This window comes from Buteo buteo, chromosome 25 (genome assembly GCF_964188355.1).
Source record: "Buteo buteo chromosome 25, bButBut1.hap1.1, whole genome shotgun sequence".
Taxonomy (NCBI): Eukaryota; Metazoa; Chordata; class Aves; order Accipitriformes; family Accipitridae; genus Buteo; species Buteo buteo.
The window spans coordinates 6,964,414-6,987,686 of NC_134195.1; the positions used below are offsets into that span (position 1 = coordinate 6,964,414).

Genomic DNA, 23,273 nt, shown 5'->3' on the forward strand with positions numbered 1-23,273 from the left:
CCCTTCCTCTGTACAAGGTCATTCAGCATTTCTTCCTTGGTTCAGCAGTGATCCCTCTGCATGTTCTCCATTAATACTGGGAATTTGTCCCTGTGCCAGATGTGTGTGAAGAAGGTTGTGTAAAGTCTGTTGTGCTATTTTTGTTGTGGGTAGGTTTTCTTCATTTTGCAGTTGCTCTATGCTTTATATCCCTACCTGCCTCCTTTTTATATTTAAATAATGCCATCTCATGGAGAAATTTAAGAGCTTCATGCTGTTACAGTCCTCTGATGAAGCCAGGTAGATTTCACTGGAAAAGTAAGATCAGTGTTGCTGTCATGGGCTTCTTGATCATTTGAATACATGTAATATTCCTTTCTGGGGCTGATCCTTGCCCTATCCACACTCTTACTGCCCACAGTTTTTTTTTCTTTTATATTAAAGGAACTACAAATCAAAAACCTGCCTGGTAGGAATGGTTAAGGATTTTGCTGAGATAAACTTACTTGATTAATGTTTTCTAAAATTCTCTTTGGCTCTTCTGAATGGATGCTCAGCCCTGAGAAAATGAGATTTATAGTAACAGAGCAGAAAGCAGAGAGCTCTGTTTTGTATGCTGTGTGGGTAGGACGTACGTGGTTTCCAGAGCTGCGCAGAAATGAAAAACCATGGTAGCAGAAGTTGTTTCTGAATAATATCACTGCTGTGAAAACCTGATGTGAGTGTCCAGGGGAGAGCTGGCACTGGCAATAGGAGTCAGAGGAACAGCATCACCCGACCCTTGTCTCAGCAAGCTGGAGGACTTTCCCTGTGCAGAAGCGGCCATCGCTGCTCGCTCAGCTCTGTCCTGTCTGAGCGAGGTGCTTTGCACAAATACGATGCTAAGAGTTTTGTTACTGGATTTGGAAGGAGCAGTGAGTCAAATTATGGTTCCTGCTGTATAGCAAGGACAAGGAGCAGCTCCAGGAGCTCCTTCCAGTCTCCTGGTGTAAATTCATTAGGGGTAGCCATCATGTCATTAGGCAGTTAATTAAAATGACATTTTTTAATTGTGTGTTGGCAGTCCTCTGTTCCAGGAGCTGTAGGCTTGAATGATAATATATGCGTAAGGGTCAGATCTGTGTTACAGACTTTCACAAATCTCTGAGGGCTGCTAGGAAGTCTGATCGCTGCCCAGCACGGCTGTTCTGGCAGAGATGTTTTAATCCAGATAGTTAATCATGTTATACCAGTATGGGAAGAAAAAAAAGGCTAACCTCAGCCCTAGTGTAGAGCCACTTAGGATTTTCCTTTCAGAAGGCTTGTGGGCAAAACAGAAACCCAAGTCCCAGTCAAGTGAAGTAGGTTTCGGGAGAGGGAGAGCAAAGGGATTGGTGAGAAGTGAGTTTAAAGAAGAGATTATGAGGAGTGAGGCTGTGGTTAGACTAAGCATACGTTTGGCACAGGCACATGAAGAAGGTGGATAAAAGGTGGAATAAAATGCTGTGCAGAGCATCGGCACAGGAAGAGGGATAAGGAAGAGATTGTCAGTGCTTGGGACAAATCACAGGATGACTTTAAGCCGTGAAATGGAAATTAGAAATAAAGGAGGACCAGAAAAGCTGAGGGCTTGGCCAGACCAAATGAAAGGGGCAGGGAGATCTTGCAGTATTTGAGCAGAATCCCTGGAGGTAGCTAAAGGCAGGCAGGCAGGATTGCAGTACCCCCGGTGGGAGATAGCTGCTTCCAGAGCCCAGGCTCAGAGCAGTCCGAGCAGTGTGGGTGCTGCTGTGAAAGATGTCTTGCTCACAGCTTATTTCACGTGAGGCAGCCCACCAGCTCTCCCATACGGTTGGTATCTTTTAGGTTGCTCAGAAATAAAAATTCAACTCAGTATTTGCTTTGCGCAGCCTTTTCAGTATAAAATGACTGTATTTGTGGTGTTCTTAACCGTAGATATAATTTGTTTTCTTTACCTAAAGGGCATTTAAGTGTCTCTTCTTTAGTGAGTTTGTTTGTTTGTTTTTTGTAATTTAACCTTGATTAATGATATTTATGAAGTTCTATCACAAGACCTTTCTGTCAAGGAAGTTAAAGCTTGGGAAGTTTCCCTGCCAGCTGGCATTCTGCATGGAAAACAGAGCAGAGGAAAGTGGAAAATCCTTAGCTAAATTTATCATTTTTTTTGTTGTGAGGCAACATGATGCATCTCTAATGTACACACATATCAAATGTTGAGATAATGGGTCTTCTATTTGAGATTCATTTTGTTATTATATTAATCTGATTTGTGTGTCTCTTACATCCACCTACTTCTGTTTCTTCCACTAGCAAGGCATTAGGAAAAGGAACTTTTGCTGCCTTTACTTTTTTACCTATAACATTTAATCACTGACCAGTAAGATCTGGAGGGGGCAGATTTTCCCTCATTGCTCTGTATGGTGCCCATCTTGCTCTGACTTTTCTGTCATCGTGTGATGCAGCAACAGTTCAGTTTCAAGCAGAAAGAGCCAAAGCAAATAGGTGGTGACTGAAGTATTATTTCTGGAGTTAGTGTGAACACATTACATTTAAACAACAGCAGCAAACCCCTCAAATAAATCCTTGGAGAAGGAAGCCTTAAAGATTTGAAAATCTGTATTTGTCAAAGATTTTCTGTTCTGTATTTCTTCCCCAAGCTGCAGAATTGTGCTCTTGTAGACCTTGTAGGTGTTGTTGAACCAAACTCTTTTATTTTTAGGTACTTTAATTATTATAGAGAGCTTTTAAAACAGGATGCAGATTATGACCATGTATATTCCTTTCAAAGGGTGTGCATGTGTGTGGGGTGTGTGTTTATGCATGTATGTACTGAGGAGGGAGAAAGGAAGATCAGGGACTTTTGGGAACAGGAGGACGTAAATCAGAGGTTTCCAGTGGCTGGTTAAGGAACTTCATGTCAAAATAAGCTGCAGTCCAGCAGCTCTGGATGAAGTTTTGCTGTTTTTTCTGCTTTGACTTTTAATGCAGTGTTTGCTGGCTGAGAGCGTCTGAGAAGATAAAACTAAAAGCACTAAAACTTATTCTCTAAAACAATGAGGTTTTTGTTTTTCTCTAACTATACTGCTACGAACAAGACCTTTTCGACCTGTTTGCTACCAAGAATTTTGAGGTTGAAAGTTCAGTTTCTCATAATGGATTTATGAAATAGTGTGGTTTATTACTTTTTTTTTCTTCCTTTCAATTTTATTTTGTAGGATGAATTTCAATACACTACTTTTTGCTTTTCTAGGTGCCACTGCAGAGGAGATAAACCAGCACTGGGAATGGCTGGAACAAAACTTGCTCCATACTTTGTCTGTGTTTGACAATAAAGAAGATATTGTTAGCTTTGTCAAAGGGAAAGTGAAGGTAAGGAAACTGTCTTACTTTTACCCTTCCCTGCCTGATTACATGTGGTTTATTAGAAATAATGTCACAAAGTTGTTGTCATTCATATTTGGTTTTGTCCATCTAAACATTATTTACTGGTTTTCTGTGTGGCACTTGCACCTGATATGGCTGGCATCTGTGCATCTTTACTTGCATCTCCTTGGAAACATCTCAAAACCGAAGTATCTAATTTATTCCACCCATCCCTTTCCAGCTTCACTGTTCTCTTCCCTGTGATGTGCAGCTGAGCTTTCTTCATCTGCTTTCAGTTCCTCCACCTCTCCAAAACAATATATGAAACACCTTCCCTTCCTATATCTCAGCTTTTCCTCCTTACTACATTCGTCCTCCTACCTCCCGTGTTTTTCCTAGCTGTAACCCATCAGTTTTTCCTGCCCATTTCCATACTCCTGTCCCTCTCGATGGGGCTCAGAGGTGTCAGCGGGTGATAGCCACAGTGCCTGCATCTGCCGGCAGCACACCTGTGCGGACAACAACATGGTTCCTGCAGCACAGGGACAGGGGACAAGGTCCTTGTGCCATGGCACCTGCATCGTAAGGATTGGGCGTGGAAACTGCCGGTGGCTTTGCAGGACATGGGAGTCACAGCCGGGCGCTGCAGCGAAGCTGCTGGCTGGCCGCAGGGTTGCAGAAATGAGCATCCTTTTGGAAGACTAAAGAATTTTAAAAGTAAAGGGATTTGGTGACTGAGGACCAGATTTAAAATAAAACAGTTTGTGTGGTAAAACTTAGAAAGCCTGGTGCCCTGAGCTCTACGTCTAGTAAAAATCAAGAGGAGCTCGGTGATGGCTGGCGAGGGTGTGGGTCTGCTGGTGACTCCTGTACCTCAGGTCCCGCTGCTGACTTTTCCTGGCTAAGAGTTTTAGCGAGGTGCTCTTCCCCCTAGACCCCTTTTTTGGTCTGGAAAATTTGTAGGAACGTAACATTTTTGGTGAATTTCAACCCTGCTGCTGTGATCTCAGTGGGCTCTGAAGTTGGGGAAGAAGGGGACGGAGAGGCAAAAGATCACTGTAGAAATCTTAGTTTTTATCCTGCTTTCTTAAAAAAACAACTTTGTCTAAGTGCACTGAAAGGCTCAAATAAAATTAATCTCTCTTGATAATGCCGTGACAGCCTGTTACCTAGCACAGCACATATTTTAAAATTCTTCAGGTTTCATTAGTTAATGTTAAGTCCAGGTTTTGGACCCTTGCCTCTGCTGTAGATTTTTGGCATATTAGGACTGCTTGGTAATTGCAAACTATACCAGGTGCTGTAACAGCTTATTTGTCTGAACGGTGCAATACATACTTAACTCCTTTGTTGTAATACCGCTATTAAAATTCTCAACACTTAATTATATTTACATAGATGTTCTTGAAACCATGTTTTCAATGGTTCCAAGCATGTTACAAGTGACTGACACATCTCACTGCATTGCCTCTTCATAGGAAAATACTACTGGTCAACATATACAATTGTTACTCTACCTTTGCTCTGTATGCGCCAAATAACAGTGATCATAAGCAGTAGCAAAACTGTAAATGCATGGTTTTGCCAGACTCATTGAAAAAATAATAATAAAAGAAAGCCCCTGGAAGTTTTGATTTGGAAGCATTCAAAATGTGTGAGAGATGCAAACACCACAGAAATTTCTCCATTTGTGAAAACTGCAAATCAATTTGAATTGCTTTGTAAGAAAGGGTTGTGTTATTGAAATTTGAATGGGTAGCTTGTAGCAACTTGCTTGAGTGTGAATGCCATAGCTTTATCCTGATATATTATCTTGTTATGGACTCAGGCGCTGATTGCAGAGGAAACAAGCAGCAAGCTTGCCGAGCAGGAGGAAGACCCCGAGAAGTTCCGAGAAGCCCTGGTGAAATTTGAATCCAGATTTAATTTTCCTGAAGCAGAGAAGTTGATCACCTATTATTCCTGTTGCTGTTGGAAAGGAAAAGTTCCTCGGCAAGGCTGGCTTTATTTGAGCATCAATCATCTCTGTTTTTATTCCTTTTTCCTGGGCAAAGAATGTAAGTGTAAATGCTTAAGAAATCTAATGCTGGGGAGAGATATAAATATATTTAAAAGCAAGAATACCTAGAATTATTATGAAAAGCCTAGTTCACCTCTGAAGTTTAGTTTCTGGGATTTTTGTTGTTCAGCTGAGAGATCCTGTTTAATTTAGTTCTCACTTCAGCCTTTATGTTTATACTTTATTATTAATCCAGTAGTAAAAATGAGAATGTAAGAGCATGCAGACACAGCTGCTATCTGGTTCTTTTTCTTGCCATGGTGAAGCAGCCTTAAAATGTAACAGACCTCCTACGGATTCTGAAATAGAGACTTTTAGTGCCGAAAATGGTGAGTAAGGACGGGTCCCTCCCACAAGCAGGGAAGCAGAGTCATCACTGCCGGGGGGGCAGGGAAAGGGCTAGTGGGACCAGGGATGCCAGAGTCCAGCTGCCTGCCTGAAAGTAGCCCAGGAAACATAACTGTGCTGTGCTGTGGAGAACCAGGTGAAAATTCAGAGTTTTTAAGGGAAAGTAACAGCAGTTTAGGGATTTTTTTGTGTGTGTTTCTGAATAACAGTGCAGGAAGATCACAAGAAGTGTGTCCCGGGGTTTTTAGACCTTCAGACGGTTCAGTGAGCTCTAAGACTTTGGTCATGGTGTTCCTCTACAGAGGAAGGGTCGTGTGATTATGAAAAGCCTGTCACAATAGATATCAGAATGTAAAAATGAATGTCACAGACATTGGATGGTAAAAATGAATGTAGCCATTTAAACTCCATAGCATGTCTCTATTTAGTACGATTGTGCATGAACTGATAACATTTTAAGTCCTGTTTGTCCTGCTGGAACTTCAGCAAGGACAGTAATATAAAACTATATGGTTATAAATATAGCAAGAATTGTCAGTTAAAACAATTAGGAAAACTTTAGCATTTACTGTCTGGGTTTAATATTGGGATGGCTAATCAAATAAAAATGTAGGTTTAAAAATTAAGTACATTAATGTAAAGATGAGGAAGATAGTAATTGGTAATTTCTAAGACTAACATACAAAGATATACTTAGAGTTAGAGGTCCTTTCTTCCCTTATATTATTTCAGGCCAATTATTTTGTCATATCTGCAAAAGGTGGCAGAGTTAGATTTAAAATGCTGGCAAGTTTGTTATTTGTTATAAAAACAGAAGTTGAGTTTTGCTGGGAAGACTAGAATGGAGTCTCTTGATACATACTAGATATCTGAGTTCTTATTTAATCTCCTTGTTTTCTGTTTAGTATTAAATAATATCCTTTGTCAGTCATTTCTTCTTGCTATCATTGCAGGCTTTTTCTTTTTCTCATTAAATCTGAGATATCTGGCCTGCCAAAGCACACAAAGCAAAAATGATACTTAGTAATGATAGATAATGGGGGAAGGAGGAGGGAGAGAGAAAAACCCTTTATATTGTTCCAAAAATTTTGTTCATGCAGTACCACAGATCATTAAATGATACTGGAAGTACAACATCATGCTGTATTATTTAAGAAGAAATTGCTTCTCATCTCTTTTTAATAATAATTCATTATGAGAATACAAAAAAACCCCCCACAAACCACTACATGTTTGCAACTTTTCATTTTGACCGTGGAAAATACACTGTTCATTCACTGTTGCAGTCTGTTGCATTGCCTTTGTGTTCCCATGCATTTGCATGGAAATGTGAAATAAAAACCTGGATTTTTCTTTTGGTTAAACAAACTTCCCTAGCTCAGTGGGAAGCATTATATGTTGAAATGCTTCCCACTTCCTCGATCCTGATAAAGCAGATCGCTTCTGTTTCAAAGCTAGTAGTACTTTGTCACATTTATGAAATACTTGTATTACATCAAATAATCCCGATTTACTGTAGTTCTCGTTGTTACTATTTGAGAAGCTGATGCTGATTATATGTAGAACAAGTGATTCATTGTCTTTTTTTTCAGGTAGCAATCACAAATTAAATCCGGTTAAATCAGGTCTTGAAAATATTGCTAAGAAATCACATTTATTGCATTCTTCTATACAGCACAGGGAAAAAACCCAATATGTGAGTTGCAATAAAAGTAGTTCTTAAACGAGTTTTAACTCTATAAAAATCCCCCCAAATTGTAGACTGAAATCTCTTTATAGGCAAAGCATTAAATCTTCTGCTTCTGGCAAGTCTGACCCCTTCCCCTTGTTTTATTTTATGTTGAAATGACCTGGAATGCAATATTGGAACCTGTTTTCAGCTTCTCATAAAATTAACTTACGGCTTATGCGAGCATAAACTCCATGGAACATTTTTTCCAGGACAAGTCCCCTTTTATCTAAGCCTCGAAATATTTGCAGAATTTCAGAGGCTTAGAATGTCAGGTTTCTTGAAAGGGCGTGCCAAAGTTTCTTCACATTTTTTAATTAAACTTGTGTTTTTCTAAAACTTTGAAGACTTTGTACCTTTCATCAGTAGTTTGGGCCCCTTACAGTCTGCTGTGCTGTTTCTATAACCAACACTGTAGAGCCTGTGTGATTCCGACCTGTGTGAACAATAGTGCTATTGCTACGGTGCTATTTAATCTTTCTTCCCTTGGCTGTGCCGGTACAGATGATTTTATGACCATTCACAACAGTTAGTGCGTGTTGACGCAGCTGTGCTTTATTTAAGTAAGAAAAAATGTAATCGGCAAATAATCTTGACAGCTGTGATTCATGTAGTACAGAAGACTTGCTGAGGGTAGCTCCTTAGGTAATTAACGATCATGGATAAGTGTCATATATATATGACAATGTTTGTTATTACTGCCTTTTTATGGCTTTATTGGCATCAGGAGACCAGCTAGGGATGTTAGGGGGTGTAGTCTTGATATTATTGGCACAGGGAATCCTGGGAAGCTTCCAACAGTTGTTAAGAAGAAATTTAATCTATTTTAAAGTCCTTTCCAGCCTAATTTCTACCCAGAGATTCATATGAGAGTGGCAAGGAACATCCTGCAGTGGTTATCTAAAATAAACTGATTGTGTTTACCATTTGTGTTTATGTGATTCAGCAGTGTTTAAGGATAGAGAACAGTGTCCTATACTTTTTCTTTTCTATAAACAAGTCTAACTACAGTTAATGTTCACGGCAAGATTTGCCTGTGCACCTTTTCAGTAAAAAGTAATCAAAATGAGAAGATTCTGTTGCCTAGGCAGCTTTTTTTTTTTTTTTTAATGCCCTGGTTATAGTAGTAATTAAACTTTATAAAAATGTCCATGTGCAAAAGCTTCCTTTTGTATGGGAGTTAGCTTTATTTTAAAAGTTAAAGTACTGTGCATGTAATTGGGTTTCCACCTGCCTACAGTTTTCTTTCTGGGAGATTACAAAGCCTTTCCTTATTGTCTTTGTACTCTTGAAATGAACTGTTTCTTCTGGTAGTAATGAAGCAGGCTGCAGAAATGACTTGTAAAGGAGTTAGGAGCACAGCTTGTGGCAGGTGTTGTGCAAAGGCAGAACTCCCCAGTCCAGCACTTCTTATGAAAATAGGTGAAATTTTGAGGGAGAGATTCTGAAAAAGACAGTCTTTTGGAGTGGGGGAGAATGAATGTAGAGTGATGACAGGCATTTCAGCTTTTGCTTGGTCTTTGTCTGTAAAAATGGGTCTCTCTCCTCTTCGGTTGTTGGCAGTTCATTCTGAAATCTGAAAAATGTAAGCAGAGTTTCCAACCCACTTCTGCTTTTTTCTCTGATGGCAGTGAAACTTATCATTCCCTGGGTTGAGGTCCAGAAGCTGGAAAGAACATCCAACGTCTTCATGACTGACACGGTCCGTGTCACCACTCCAAATAAAGAGCGCGACTTCTCCACATTCCTCAATATTGCTGAGGCTTTCAGGATCATGGAGCAACTGGCAGATGTGACGCTCCGAAGGCTACTGGATAATGAGATCTTTGAACTGGATCCAGGCCTGCAGGATCCTACTCAGATTACCAAGAGGTAAAAAGCTAAATTGCTGTATGAGCAGAGGTTCGATGGTGGGCTTCATGGTCTGCTGTGTTAGCTGGGTAAGGTTTACCTGCTTGGGCACAAAAGAGATTTTATAATGTGTTTTGGTGTATCCAATAGGTGCATTTTAACTTGTGTGCAAGATACCTTTTTCCATTTTATATTCTTTCCTTGAACATCACTGTGGTTTTTTGTTCATTTGTTTTAAAAGTACCATTCCCTGTAGAAGGATAGATTGCAGCAAGGGATATTTTCCATCTTCCCTGAAGAGAAACATTATTTTGTTTATAATTTTGGCAATGTGTAGGCTTTCCTAGTGCTGTCAATTCTGTAGAATTATTGCTTTTGATCATATCTGAAACAGGGAATTTCCCACTAGCGTGATTGCCATAGCTGACTTAGCAAGCAGTTATAGGACTTAAAAAACCTACAGGCAGTTGCAACAAATTAATATGCTATTGTCAGCTCTACCCCATGCGTCCCCGAAATGCATCTCCGCATTCCGCTCCCACTACAGAAATGCATTGGGATCTCAGGGGGAAGATTGATAACTATTTCTTTGCTAGAAGCACAACACACAACTCTGTGTTTTATTTGCTGCTGTGGGAAAGGGGAAGGGAAACTGCCCAGAGGAATTTTAGGTGGGCAGGATGGAATAGCCCAAACTGGAATTTGCCTGAGGCGTCAGGGTTAAGGTGCTGGTTTAAAATACTTCTTTTCTGAATGGGGTGTGAGTGGAACACTTATCCCTTCCTGAATCATACCCTTTCCTGCTCTTCCTTCCTCTCCCTCTGCCAGAGGTATGACCCAGGTGTTGCTTCCTGGCTAAAACATAAAGAATGCGTGGTATCCTTTCCCAAAAAAGAGAACGTGTCCAGTAGCCGCTTTATTGTTTCTGAGGAACATTTTTGCAGTGGTGTTGGGTATACATCTTAGCTAAACACTTATACAAAGTTTCATAATGGAGTTTAAAACAATAAAATGCACTTTCTCTGCCATTTCATATGTACACACGATAAAGAAAATCACTGATACCAGGATTTCATCCATGATGTCATCAAGGAATTAATTTGAGGTGATAGTGGTGAGCAGCCACGAATGTCTTTGCAGGCTTTTTTTTCATAGCCCGGGTTCGTTTAAACACAGGAGCTACTGTTGTTTTTACAATATATATGTAACTGGATGTTGTTAACATTGTAGGTTTTTGGCCCAAGAAATGTAGGATATGCGCTTCAACTAATGTAGGATATGGCTGTGAGTAACAGGTTGTATCTGAGCCCCCTTCCATGCTTTACCACTCCACCCTCCTCCCGCTTTTGGATGGAAAAGTTAGATGCACAAAGCAAGGAAAGTAAATCTGGAGGAGATGTAACAAAAAACTGGGGGGAGGGATTTTCAGCATCTACTGATTTTTAACTCACCATTGTCACTTCCCCAAATAGTCTTTGAGTCAGGGGTGCCAACTGAATGGAAAACTGCAAAGAAACTAAAATTATGGTTGCAAAGAAAAGTACAAGCTTAGTAATGTGCTGTAATAAGGAGGCTCTCAGGGAATCAACCTGTAAGTACCTTGTGGCGTTTTTGAAAAGTAGTATGTCTATTAGCAAACCAGCAACAGAAACCATCCCACCCATTTACTCAAAAAGGTTTTTTCCTCTCCTTCCTTCCAACTTAAAAAAAAAAAAAAAAAAGTTGGGGGCAGCAGAGGAGAGGGAAGGATAAAAATATATTTACTGGAGAGTTCCTGGGCAAGATGTTCTCTAACCTGTGATGATGTGCTATAACTTGAGATGGCAGAAGGGAAAACATAGAAACATGGAAGATGCCAAAATCCCATTTCCTCTGCATGAATTGGGTAGTGGTTGGAGAAGTTGCTGTTTCTGGTGCCCTTTGTCACACTTCAGCAACCACTTTGATGTAACGTGATTAAGCAAGACTGTAGTTTGAATAGTGGATAAACTGGTTTTTAATGCTAACATGTTTGGGGGGAGTTGAACTTTTTTGGTGTATGAAGTTTTTGTTGCTGTTTTTTTCCTGAAGCCATTGTAGTACTAAAAGAACAATTATTTTTCTCTCAACATTTTCCCCCAATAATTGTCTTTGTTAATTCTTGTGCATGATTTGGAAGCAAACAGTAGTCTATCAAAATGAAAGCAATAATCCACACATCATTAGAGCTATTCCAGTTGTGCCTAATGAAGTTGCTGTAGATGGCTTTTGTTTGTTAGGCTTTGTTTTGCAAGAGGCTTGTCTCAATATCCTTATTTTTAAAAAATGCATTTTTAATGGTCTGTATATTCTACATTCTGAAAAGCAGAAACCTTTGCTGCTGTTCCTGAGGCTCTTGGGGTCATCCTGCTGAGCGGTCAAGGGAGGGGACTCAGAGAGGCTGTGGGATTAGGCCCACAGTCTGTGACACAGATTATATCATAGCCAGAAATATACAAGTTTCCTTGCTGCTTAATGAGAGCGTAAGGCCCGGAACAATAGATTAAAAGGGATTAATGGCAATTAAGTTAATTGCCATAAAAAGCAAAGTAGAGCTGAGGTGTTTGATAACTAGAAATGCTATTTCTTGCAGATATATTTATGTGCCATACAATTTTACTGGAACATACGGTAACTATTTTTTCTTTTTTTTTTATAGGAAGGTCGCTAAAATCTCTGGTATAGGTACTCGTACTTCTTATTTCCATCTCTTTCAGGATGCAAGAATATCCATTGCATTCCGCAAATGTACCGAGGAAATTGGCCAGAGCAGAACACGCGATTTAAAAGCTTTAGTGCTGCTGTCAGTAAGGTTTCAAAAGTATGATACGTTTCTCCAGGCTCTAACCACCTCGGTTTCTTTTCTTCATGTCTAACTGTGAATTGTCAGTGAGGACGGCTTTGCTTCATATGAAGGCAAAGACGGTTTTTAACAGTGATCTAAGCTGAATGGAAAGTGTTTGAAGTATCTTTAATCGTAAACGTCACTTCAGTCTGTATGAATTCCTTCAGAGAGGGAATCCGAGAACACTGTAAACCTTGAGCAACAAGGAGGATGTGACTAGAAAGACCCTCCTTTTATTGCACCTGCCTGGCAAAAGGCAGGGTTTGGATTGTCTCTGTGTGTCACTTGTGACAGATGATTGCCCAACCTGTTTTTAAGGATTTCCAGTAATGGAAATATCAGGATCCATACCAGTACTTCGCTGTCCTGTCATTGAAAAGACTTTCTGAATTCTAACTTGAACCTTTTGTGCTGCTTTTTGAGTCTGCTACTTGTCCTGTCCAGTACTATTGAAGAGATCGGTGTTCTCTCTCTCTTCAGAGCAACCATTTGTGTATTTGGAGGTTGGTATGCATCTCCTTTCTCTTTCCTTCCGCTAGTTCAGCCAGGTTTTTCTTAGAGGTCTTGATTTTAGCCCTTCTGGTTGCTCTTCTCTGGACATTCGTCACTTATCCCATGGGGCTGCAGGCGTGGTGTGGTGGGATACGGGATTGCCCCCAGTTCCTAGTTGGTTCTGACCCGGGCAGGAGCAGCGTGACCATCTCTGCAGCCACTCCGGGACTGCTGTCCTGCATCTCAGTGGCCGTGCAGTTCTGCAGCCCAGCACGGTGCTCCTCTTCCTCCTGGGAGCACGAGGCTGTCGGCTCACGTTCAGCTGGTGATCCTGCGTAACGCCTAGGTCCTTTCTTTTTGCCAAATGGCTGCTGGTGGAGTTGATCTCCATACTGCATTTGTGCAGCTTATGATGTGCACCTGAAAATACTTGTAATGCTTTTTTTTCCACACCATCCCTTAACTTTACGGATATAAATCTGAATCTGTTCCTGTTCTTCTGCTCATTAGCCTCTACCAGCTTCACATCGTGTGCAGGTTTAATAACAACAGTCTCTTGATCCGTTGTACAGATTGCTGATGATGATGTTGAACAGAAGCTAGTCCAGGACAGACCCCCAAGGAGGTCCTCTTGATACAGCTTTCCAATTTACCAGGGAGCCTTTGAGGGCTGCGTTTTGGGGTACTCTTTTTTTCAACTGGCTTGGTACAACAGTTTTTTACTTCAATCTGGTTTTATTAGTTCCATGTGGGGAAATACCAAGGCTTTCATCAGTTCTGGCTAGAATATCCATTGCATCTCCTCCCTACAAGTCCAGTGTTCCTGTTACATAAAGGAATGATGTTCAGTTTACATGTGTCCTGACAAGTCAAGTTGACTCTTCTCAGCTTCTCCTGGCTTGCTTACGAGAAGCCTTTCTTGCCACGCAAATTTAGCAGTCCAATAAACAAGACATATATAATTGCATGTGTTATTTCCAAAATTTGTAACTCTCTGGAGTCAGAATAGCAAGGAGAGTCTAGTAATTCGTCTCTAAAAGCAAGAGGTCAGCCAGTCTGGTTAGATTTTAGATAGGGAGCAAGTGACTCAGCAGAGCTAAAATCTTGCCAAGTTGACTTCTGTTAGATACAAAGCAGAGAAAAACATTTGACAGTGAGGACACAATTTTAAGTGTCCTGATACTTTTAGGCATTTTGTTAGTCTTGTGTGTTATTTCCTTTAATTTAAAACTCTTGGAAGGTAACGTGCGGGTCACACACAAGGAGTTATCACAGTTCAGACTTGCTGTGCACTTTGAAGTGCTGGAGTTGGAGGCAGTCCAGGATCCCGTAACGTGCAAGTCGGGAACTGCGTTTGGAAAGAATTGCTGAGTTTTCTGAAAAGTAGGGAACAAGGCAATTGCATCTCCTTGCCTTTTATTCTTCTGATGCATGTGTTAACACTCAATAAATGTCATTTTTACATAATGATACCATTCCTTTTTTTTTCTTAGGTGCAGCTCAGTATGCTGCATTTGCTTAAAAACCAAACCAACATGGACATTTTTAAGTTAGAGGACAAAATTTCAACAGACTGGGCCTTAGGTAGCAAGGTTGCCTTTCTGTTCAGTGTTGGAGGTACTGTGAAACTCAAAATGGAAGCTGTGGGTCCTGGTGACGTGGGCCAGTTGCTGCATCTTTGCTGTATCACGTTTAAACAATGCCTGTCTTGTTTTAGGAGCTAATTTTGTTAGTGGGTGGGTTTTTTGCAGTTGGAGGGTTTGGGGTTTTTTTTAACCAGCTCTAATTTTGTTTGGCTGTATTCATGAAGTGAAGCAATTGCTTTAAGCCCTAGAATTTGCCTGCCTAACAGGAAAGCTTTTCACAGTGTGCCACTTTTTAATAAAACCTCTCGTTTGAGCCCACAGCGGTAGGTGCTGACAGCATTTCATCCCCGTGCTACCCTTTTGTTTTGTCCAGGATCCCTCCTGCCAGCGGGCTGGCCCCTGTTTTGGCACTTGTCTGTGGGGCAGCCCTGGCTGCGGTCCGGTCTCTGCGGTGGTCCTGTGTGACCCTGTGTCAGGAGTCACGGGGGGGACACGGGCAGTTCCAGGGATGTTGGGCTTGGCAGCCTTCTGCCAGCATGGGGTGAGAGGGTTGGATGCAGCGCTTGGTGAATTTACTTTGTTTCAGATACAGGAAATGTCATTCTTCAGCTTAAAAACCTGTGGCTGCTTGTCTAAAAGGCCCCACACCTGGAGCCTGCAGCCCCAAGAGAAAGCAAAATCCTGAAAACTCGGAAACTGCAGATTTTGGAGCATTAGAAACAGTCAGCTCTTAAGTAACAGATGCTCTCTGCCTCAACGGAGGTCCCACTCTTAGGTGTAATGCCTCTTTTCATACAAAGGTATAGAAATTTTCACAACCAAGTAGATGCAGGGAGGGTCTTACCTTCTCAGCACAATAGCAGGAGAGCACAGCTCTACCCGGACCTGACTGCAGATGCTATCAGCAGCATTCATCTGTGCCGTGCAGAAATGGAAAATATTTTAGTGGTGAGTTAACTAGGAGGCATATCCTGATCCAGCTTTGTCACAATAGCGGATCGCTGCGGGCACTTATCAGAGTTGCTCTTGCTGTGGAATTTTAACTTGGGAGCAACCTTTTTGTCTTCCTCCACAAAGAGGGTTTCTCTTTGTTCTTTGTGAAAAACAGGAGACTATTTGTCTGTTTTCCTTGGATAATATTATTAAGGGAGATAATGCTTGAGAAGGAAACAGCAGCCGAATGCTGGTTGAGCGCATTCTGTCTTTTCTGTTGGTCGCAGATACAGATCCTCCCTTCTCAGGTCTTGGTTTGTTCTCGATTGTCTTCCTCCCTGTTTCACATGGCTTTAGTTTTCTCTATGGATTAAACTGAAATAAAAAAACCGAAACAATTGATTTACTTACTGAAGCACAGGCTTCATCTGTCTCAATTTATCTTTAAACAGCAGGGCTGGGGTAGGGGGAAGGTGTCAGCAGAAGAGGAGGGTGAAGGAAGGAGCGGAGAGGGGATTTACAGCACCAAGGTACCACTCCCTGTTATGCTCCAGCCCACGCTTTAAATTCTTTCAATGGAACAAAGTCAAGCTTTTTTTTTTTTTTTTTTTTTTCCTGAGGTGAATCATGTTTGGAAAAATTTACTTGTAGTAAAGAAAATGGTAGAATTTAAGCCCTAATGTTTCTGGAGCTGCTGTTGGTGAGCTAATAGCCATGGCCTGTTTATAATGTAATTACATAGCTCTCTAAATTACTGCAGATTTCTTCATTAAAAAAGGAGGAGGAAAAAAAAAATCCCCAAAGCCAAGTCTGCATAACCATAGCTCAGTAATGAAAGCTTCATTTATTTAAACTTTTTCTCTCCACATAAATGTGGATGGGTGACTGGAAGGAAGCCAAGTCCAAACTGAATGTAGCTGGTGCTGTTATTCCCAACTGAGTCTGTAAGTGACCTGAAACTGTTTTGCATTTTGCAACTGTTCTGGGGGCTCTCAGAGGCTGATACCTCTCCAAGTCAAGGATGCGATGATGTAATTGCCACCATCATTAACTCTTCTATTACTGACCGTTTCAGAAGTACTTATCGAGCGAATGCATTACTTTTGGGTGCAGATGCAAATCCCTGGGGTGATGTTGGTAATACTACTGGGAGGGGAAACAAGGAACATAAAGCTAATCTCCATTGCTCAATGTATGTTCGTGAGATGAAAGATTTAGTTATCTCCTGGGCATTGAAATCTGTAACTCTTTGAGGCTGGAAAGTCATACAGCAGCCATAGAAAATGCATGGTTAAATAATAATTTAAAAAATCCCCAACAAACCAGCTGATTTAAATTAGTGCCCTTTCCTTTCCTAGTCAGTACAGTAGTTGCTTTTGACCTTATTGTTAAACAAGCAAGTATTGATAATGATTCTTTTTTGTATTTCAAAGTCAAGTCTTTTATTGATCTGTTCACATAGGCAGTGAAGATTGCCATGCACGGTGCTTTTATTCTGTTTCCCTCGCTCTTGGGGAGGCTAACACGAAAAGCAAACCTTGGACTGGATGTCCTGGCTTTCGGGGTCTTGTGATTCGCTCTTACTGCTTTCTTTTAAGGGATCTTGAAGCCAGAGCACAGAATGAATTCTTTCGGGCCTTCTTCAGATTGCCCAGGAAGGAGAAGCTGCATGAAGTTGTAGACTGTTCTCTCTGGACGCCGTTTAGTCGCTGTCACACAGCGGGAAGGATGTATACTTCAGACAGTTATATCTGTTTTGCCAGCAAAGAAAATGGCTGCTGCAATGTTATCATCCCACTTAGAGAGGTAGAGTTGTTTGTTTGTTTCATTTCGGGTCCTTATCTACCTTTTTCTGCTGTAAGCATCCACTGTCACTTATCTGCAAACTATCGTTTGATGAAAAAGAGTAGGATGCTTGTGTGTATCGTGCCTACAGGATTGTTGTAAAGCTTGTTCTGGGATTCATTAGGGCAAGAGTTCCTAAAAATATGGGTGATTCAACATGATCCTCAAGGTGAAGGGTGAACAGGTAATGCAGCAGGACAGAGCACTGCAAAAGCAGAGTCTGCTCAGTCCAAGACTCAGACAGGGCTCCCCTCCCAGCTCCACAAACGGATATATCCAGCTTGGTGTTGATGGAGACTTCAGCTTGGACCCATTCTGGCAATATAAAAGCATCCTTGCCTGGGATCAACATTTTGAAGTGTTGAAGATCTCCCTCCATAGACAAACTCTAGCAGACCTGTGGATATTTTGCAAAGCTGTAGGGCAGAGAGAAAAAGGGGATGTTCTGGATGCAGTGACGAGCTGCCAAATTTCCATGAAATCAAAGACTTATTTAAATGGAGGGAGAGCGCATGGGAAGGTGGTGGGAGTAGAAGAGGAGAAGGAAGCTGTCAGCAAACACCTGCCTGATCTGCTGTGGATACAAGGCTGTTATGATCTCTTAATTAAAGCTTTCTTTTCATCCTTGGCTAATAACAGAGTAACATCCAAATGCTATCTTAACTGTAGCAACTTACCTTCCACTGTTACAGAAACAGAAAACAATAAAAGAACAGTGTTATGTACTTAATCAGAAACAAAGAAACAACTGTTTTCCCCTGCCTGCAAAAGGTTAAAAGTAAATTTCCTCCTCCATTCCCCAGAATTTGATCATATTGATCCTTTTCTAAATCTTGTTTTAATCATGCTCCCATTTCTTATCTTTCCTTTCAGTCCACTCTCCAGAAGTGGGCTGCAAAGTCATTTAGGAAAAAAACCCCAAAAACCCAAAACCCAAGAAAAGGCAGCTGGGATACTTTTTGGTGCCTGCTTTGAGCTTCTAAAGAGACCATGAACTTCAGGTGGTAGGATGTGTCTGATCAAGGAAGGCCAATATGAATAACCATGTTTAAAGCATGTGTGCGTATGAATGCTGTGTTTGTACATTTTGGTACATGTAGAGTATTTGACAATGTTTCTGTGGATGTGGTGCATAATGTGTTTTCTATAATGTTTCTGGAAAAGGTCATCAGTATAGAGAAGATGGAGGACACAAGCCTTCTCCCTAATCCCATCATTGTTAGCATAAGGAGCAAGACAGCCTTTCAGTTCATTGAGCTGAAGGACCGGGATACTTTGGTGGAGAACCTGCTCCAGAGGCTAAAAGAAGTGAACTCCAGCAACCCAGTGCACTGTAACAACTTGCAAAATAAGAACCAGGTACTGAACTTCTGGGGTTTTATTGGATTATGAATTCAACGTGTTTATCCATCGGTCCGTTGTCCTGCCTTCTGCAGGGGGTTGCTCTTGGGCCAGTGCTGTCTGATGCCTTCTTTAAAGACCTGCCTGATGGGATGGAGCGCACCCACAGCACGGTTGTGATTGACACACCAGGGGAAGCAGCGAGTATGGTGGGGTGCAGGGCTGCCCTTCATGAAGACCTCTATGTTCTGGAGGAATGGGCTGTGATAGAGACCTTGTGAAGTTCAACAAAAGCAAATGCGAAGCCTGGCAGAAGAACCCCGTGCCACAGGAGGGGCTGGGCCCTGGCTGGTGTGTGGTAAAGGCAGGAGGTCACGGCGGACAACAGGTTGAGCTTCTAAGTCAGCAGTGTGCTCCTACAGTGGAGAGGGCCAGTAGCCATATGGGGTTGTACTAGCAGGTTTGTAACCAGCAGGTCAAAGGATGTTAACTATTCCCTTTTATTCAGCACTTCTGAAGCTGATCAGGAGTACTGTGTCGACTTTTGACTCTACACCCCCCCAAGAAAAGCATCGACACATTGGAGTAAGTCTAGTGGAGGGCTACAAGATGGTCAGGGGCTGGAGCACATGCTTTATGAGGAGAGGTTGAGGGAGCAGGGCTTGTTCAGCCTGTCTTCCACTAGCTAATGGGGACTTACAGAGAAGACAGAGCCAGACTTTTCTTGGAGGTGCCAGCTGAAAGACGAGTGGCAATAGTCCCAAGATGCAGCAAGGGAAAATCTGAATAGATAAAAAGAGAAAGATTTGCCCTCAAGGGTGGGCAGAGCTGGACCAGGCTGCCCAGAGTGGCTGTGGAGTCCCCTTCCTTGGAGCTACTGAACTCGACTGGACACAGCCCCCAAAAACCTGGTCGGAGGGGCCCTGCTTTGAGCAGGGGATTGAAAAAGATGGTCCCCTCCAACCTAAATTGTTCTCTGATTCTGTTTTTCAAATCCTAACCGAAGTGGAAGATTGTTTGGTAGCTTTTCATCAAGGACACTTAGAATTTACTAACAACTTCTGCTTTAAAGTAACAACCCTTTTCCTGACATACAAATGAATGATAATTTGTATGAAGTCTGGAGTAAGGCCTTTCTTCCTGAAAGGCGTGAAAGATTGTGATGCAAACGGCAAAGGCTGACCCAGCTCTGTGTCTTGGAGACGGCTGAAGACATAGTTCTTAGCCTCTTCTCAGTTGTTACTGCTTTGATTCTGTGTTGCAGAACAGTCCTGCCTTTGGATCCACATGCGTGCTCAAGGATGGTGAGCCTGCGCATCTAGGAACGGAGGCTTTGCAAGGCAAGGAGAGAAGCGAATGTGGAAAGGAGAGCAGTTATTTGCTCAATGCAGAAGCACTAAGGTCGGACTTCCATCAGTCAGGAATGGCAGGCCTTGATTTTGGAAAGGTATGTAACATTTGGAGGAAGTTGTAGCAGTTTTATGTTGTTTTTTTTTTTTTTTAAAGCTGGGGTGACATTCAAACAGATACTCATTTTTAGTAAAATGAACTCTGTATTGGCTGGACAAATTAGATATGGGATAATGGATTTTCTGTTTGCTTGGGAGTTTTTTATTCTCTGTCCCCCCCATTTCCTTCTGGTGAATATTTATAATTTTTCTGCCTGCGTGGTGAAGTGCATATGCAAAATGGGGGGGAAGTTGTAGTCTTTAGAGCAGACTTCCCATTTCCATTGGTAATGGAAATACCTTGCAGAATTTCTAATAGTTAAAATGTTTCTGTTTACCAGATCTCACATGCACATGATTTGTTCTTTTAAAATATATCTTCATGTTCCAGTCTAGGGAGCAAATCAAAGAGAGCCTGTGGGATGACCATTTTGTAGAATATGGCAGAACCGTGTGCATGTTTCGCACAGAGAAGATCAGAAAACTTGTTGCTATGGGAATCCCTGAATCTTTAAGAGGCAAACTCTGGCTGCTCTTCTCAGGTGGGCACACTTTGAAATGTTGGCTGTAGGCATCATCTGATTCTGAACATGGCAAAACATTTAGGCAGGAAATCTCCCATGGGAAATTAAATGTTGTTTACATGGAGCTTATGATACTGCTGACGGAAGAGAGATGATCTGAACTGAACTAATAAGTGCAAGGAAGTACCTAGGTAGATCTGTAAAAATTTTATCTCAGGATGACGTGACATGATGAGCAGAACACTTGAAATAACATCTTCTTCATCTGTGTAATATATTAAATTTATGTCATGTTTTCATAAAATAATGTTCATCCTCAAGCAACAATTAGATTGTAGCATAAGTATTGATTTAGCCCTAGACAAATCAAATTATTGCAAAATAATGACATCTTGAAAACAGCAGTCCTGCTCCTGCTTCATGTTGAATGTTGGCAGAGGTAATAGAAACTGGAGATGGAAAAAACAACTCATTTCATCCTCAGATCTGGCAGAGCCAGAACGTGCCTACAGTACAATCTCAAGTTTAGTCCTTAATCCAGTATATGACATGTTCAAACATTTGTTAAAAGTGGAGCTTTTCCTCCTTGAAGGGTGTGAACAGTGCTGAGTACATTTCTCCCAGTAATACTTTCTGCTGGGGAAGTTTTCTGCTCAATGTTGATGTTAAGCTGTTTAGAATGATGTTGCATCATACAAGCTTTGCTAATATTTAATTTGTTTTCAAGACACATATTCTGCTAGGACTTTATTTCTTTTAGGTCCGGAGATTTCACTAAATTCACAGACGCTGGGGAAAACCATCTTGCTTACATCCTTTCGAGCAGTAATTCCCACAACACTAAGTTTAGCGTCATCCTAATCCACTTGCCTCTTCCTCTCTTCCTGCTGCCTTCAGACGCCGTGACGGATCTCGCCTCGCATCCCGGTTACTATGTACATTTGGTGGAGGCATCCATGGGCAAGTGCTGTATGGCGACGGAGGAGATCGAGCGTGACCTCCACCGCTCGCTGCCCGAGCACCCTGCCTTCCAGAGCGAGACGGGGATAGCCGCCCTGAGAAGGGTGCTCACGGCGTACGCGCACAGGAACCCCAAAATAGGATACTGCCAGGTGAAAAACTCCCAGCGGGATAATGCTCACTGCTTTTTTCCCCTCTTTCCACTCTTTCTCTTTTGTCGTTCTCTTGGGAGTATTTTTCATGGTGGTTTTGATAAATAATGTCTTTATAGTTGTGAAAAATATATAATTTTAGATATTAAATGTCATTTACTCTGGAAAACAAGTACATAGGCTAAACAAAAGGCTCTGGCTCAACAAAATTATTTTGCAAACTGAATTTAGAGTTAAAAAAAAAAGTTTCTGATGCTTCTGTTTGTTCAAAAGTGCATTTCTTGCACAATACTTGGAGATAACGCAAAGCAAACTGGCCTGCACAGATGAGATTCACGTAGAGCGCTGGAGCAGAGGTTTAATGGAGTAAATTTCTTCCCCTTTCTTCCAAAACTGATGACAAATTATGAAAGTACTTTGCCCAGCTGGCCAGCTAGAACAGTAACTTTACCTTCTGAGCAGCTCCCTGAATTCTGATTAACATCAGACTGGTCCAGATACAGGAAGGGGGGGAAGGCAGCCCCCAAACATCTTGCCCTCTCAGTTACCTACTTTGCATCTGGGCAAATCCAGTACTGTGCTTCTCTCCATTGTTTCCTATAGCTCTTATGAAAAGCAGTATACATAAGCTTGAAAAACTTGTTATGCCTTTGAGTTGCAATTATGTATTTGCTGTTTATTACCTTTCTCTGGCTGGTTTTTTTTTTAGTTGTTTACATCATGTTAGGCTACTTTCTTTAAAAATAGCTACAATTTAGCTTTTGTCAGTAGGATTTGATGACGCTAACAAATCGATTTTCTTCCTTGCCCTTGTAAGTCTATGAATATTTTGACCTCCGTGTTGCTGTTGTATGCCAAAGAGGAAGAAGCCTTTTGGCTGCTGGTTGCTGTGTGTGAGCGAATGCTGCCAGATTACTTCAACCACCGAGTGATAGGTGAGCTCGTATCTCTCTTCTTGCTGACTGGGAAGGGGCAGCTGAGTGGCACTGGGGTGAGTAAAATGCTCAGGGTCTTATGAGGTCCAGACCCCATGGGTGAGGGTGTCTGCCGAGTTGTGTGGTGTCCAGGGACAGCAGCAGTGGCTGCTTAGGTTCCAGCTAGGGTTGGTTTTGGTTTGAAGGGTTTGAACTGCAACAACTATAATTATATGCTCAACTTCGTGGTTTGTCTTTTTTTTTCCTGTTGGTCAGAAGGCAGTGACGCTTTTGCCTGTTAGGTAAAAATAGAAGAGCCTGCGTGTTTTAGTTAGGAGTGTTCAGTATTAGAGACTTGAGCTGTTTAAGATGAACCTAGGAAAGATCTGCTAGGTTAGCTATTTCTGATCTGACCTGTCTGCATTGCCTGGCTCCTGGAGTAATACAGGCTTGCATCTAACCTGGCCCTTTGTAATGCGGGCTGATACAAAACCCTCTGAATGTGAGATGCTGAATTAAGAAATAAGCCAAGTCCCTCTGCAGTGCGTGCCTTGTACTGCATGTGCTGTGTCTGCTGTTCGTTGCAATGCAACTATTTTTAAGACTGTTGTGCGAACGTCTGCGTCATGCACAGAAAGAGAGGAGCTGAGCAGCTTGACGCAGTAATTGCAGGTATGCATACAGGAAAGAGTATTTGTTCTTTGAAGTCACATCACTTCCTTCGCTTACAGAAATGTTTGACAGCTTTTCCCTCTTTAATGCTAACCTTACTCTTTAGCTACAGTGTCTGCCATTACACCATCGCCGTAGCAAAGGGAGGGATCAGGGTCACTTGTGAGGAGGTGGGGATAGGAGGAAATCCCTGGCAGTGGTGGTTCTGGGAGCT

The 23,273-nt window shown here is 41.7% G+C and overlaps 1 protein-coding gene across 2 annotated transcripts in view; it reads left to right on the forward strand.

Annotated features, from left to right (window-relative positions):
- TBC1D8 (TBC1 domain family member 8) overlaps nucleotides 1–23,273 on the forward strand; it is a 50,398-nt gene that overhangs the window by 15,523 nt on the left and 11,602 nt on the right. For both annotated transcript variants that reach the window (XM_075057454.1, XM_075057455.1), the window contains exons 3-11: nucleotides 3,230–3,348; nucleotides 5,171–5,399; nucleotides 9,110–9,350; nucleotides 16,802–17,009; nucleotides 18,213–18,407; nucleotides 19,654–19,836; nucleotides 20,229–20,379; nucleotides 21,259–21,473; nucleotides 22,291–22,408. In XM_075057454.1, the coding sequence (XP_074913555.1) occupies nucleotides 3,230–3,348; nucleotides 5,171–5,399; nucleotides 9,110–9,350; nucleotides 16,802–17,009; nucleotides 18,213–18,407; nucleotides 19,654–19,836; nucleotides 20,229–20,379; nucleotides 21,259–21,473; nucleotides 22,291–22,408 (1,659 nt within the window). The remainder of the gene's footprint in view (nucleotides 1–3,229; nucleotides 3,349–5,170; nucleotides 5,400–9,109; nucleotides 9,351–16,801; nucleotides 17,010–18,212; nucleotides 18,408–19,653; nucleotides 19,837–20,228; nucleotides 20,380–21,258; nucleotides 21,474–22,290; nucleotides 22,409–23,273) is intronic.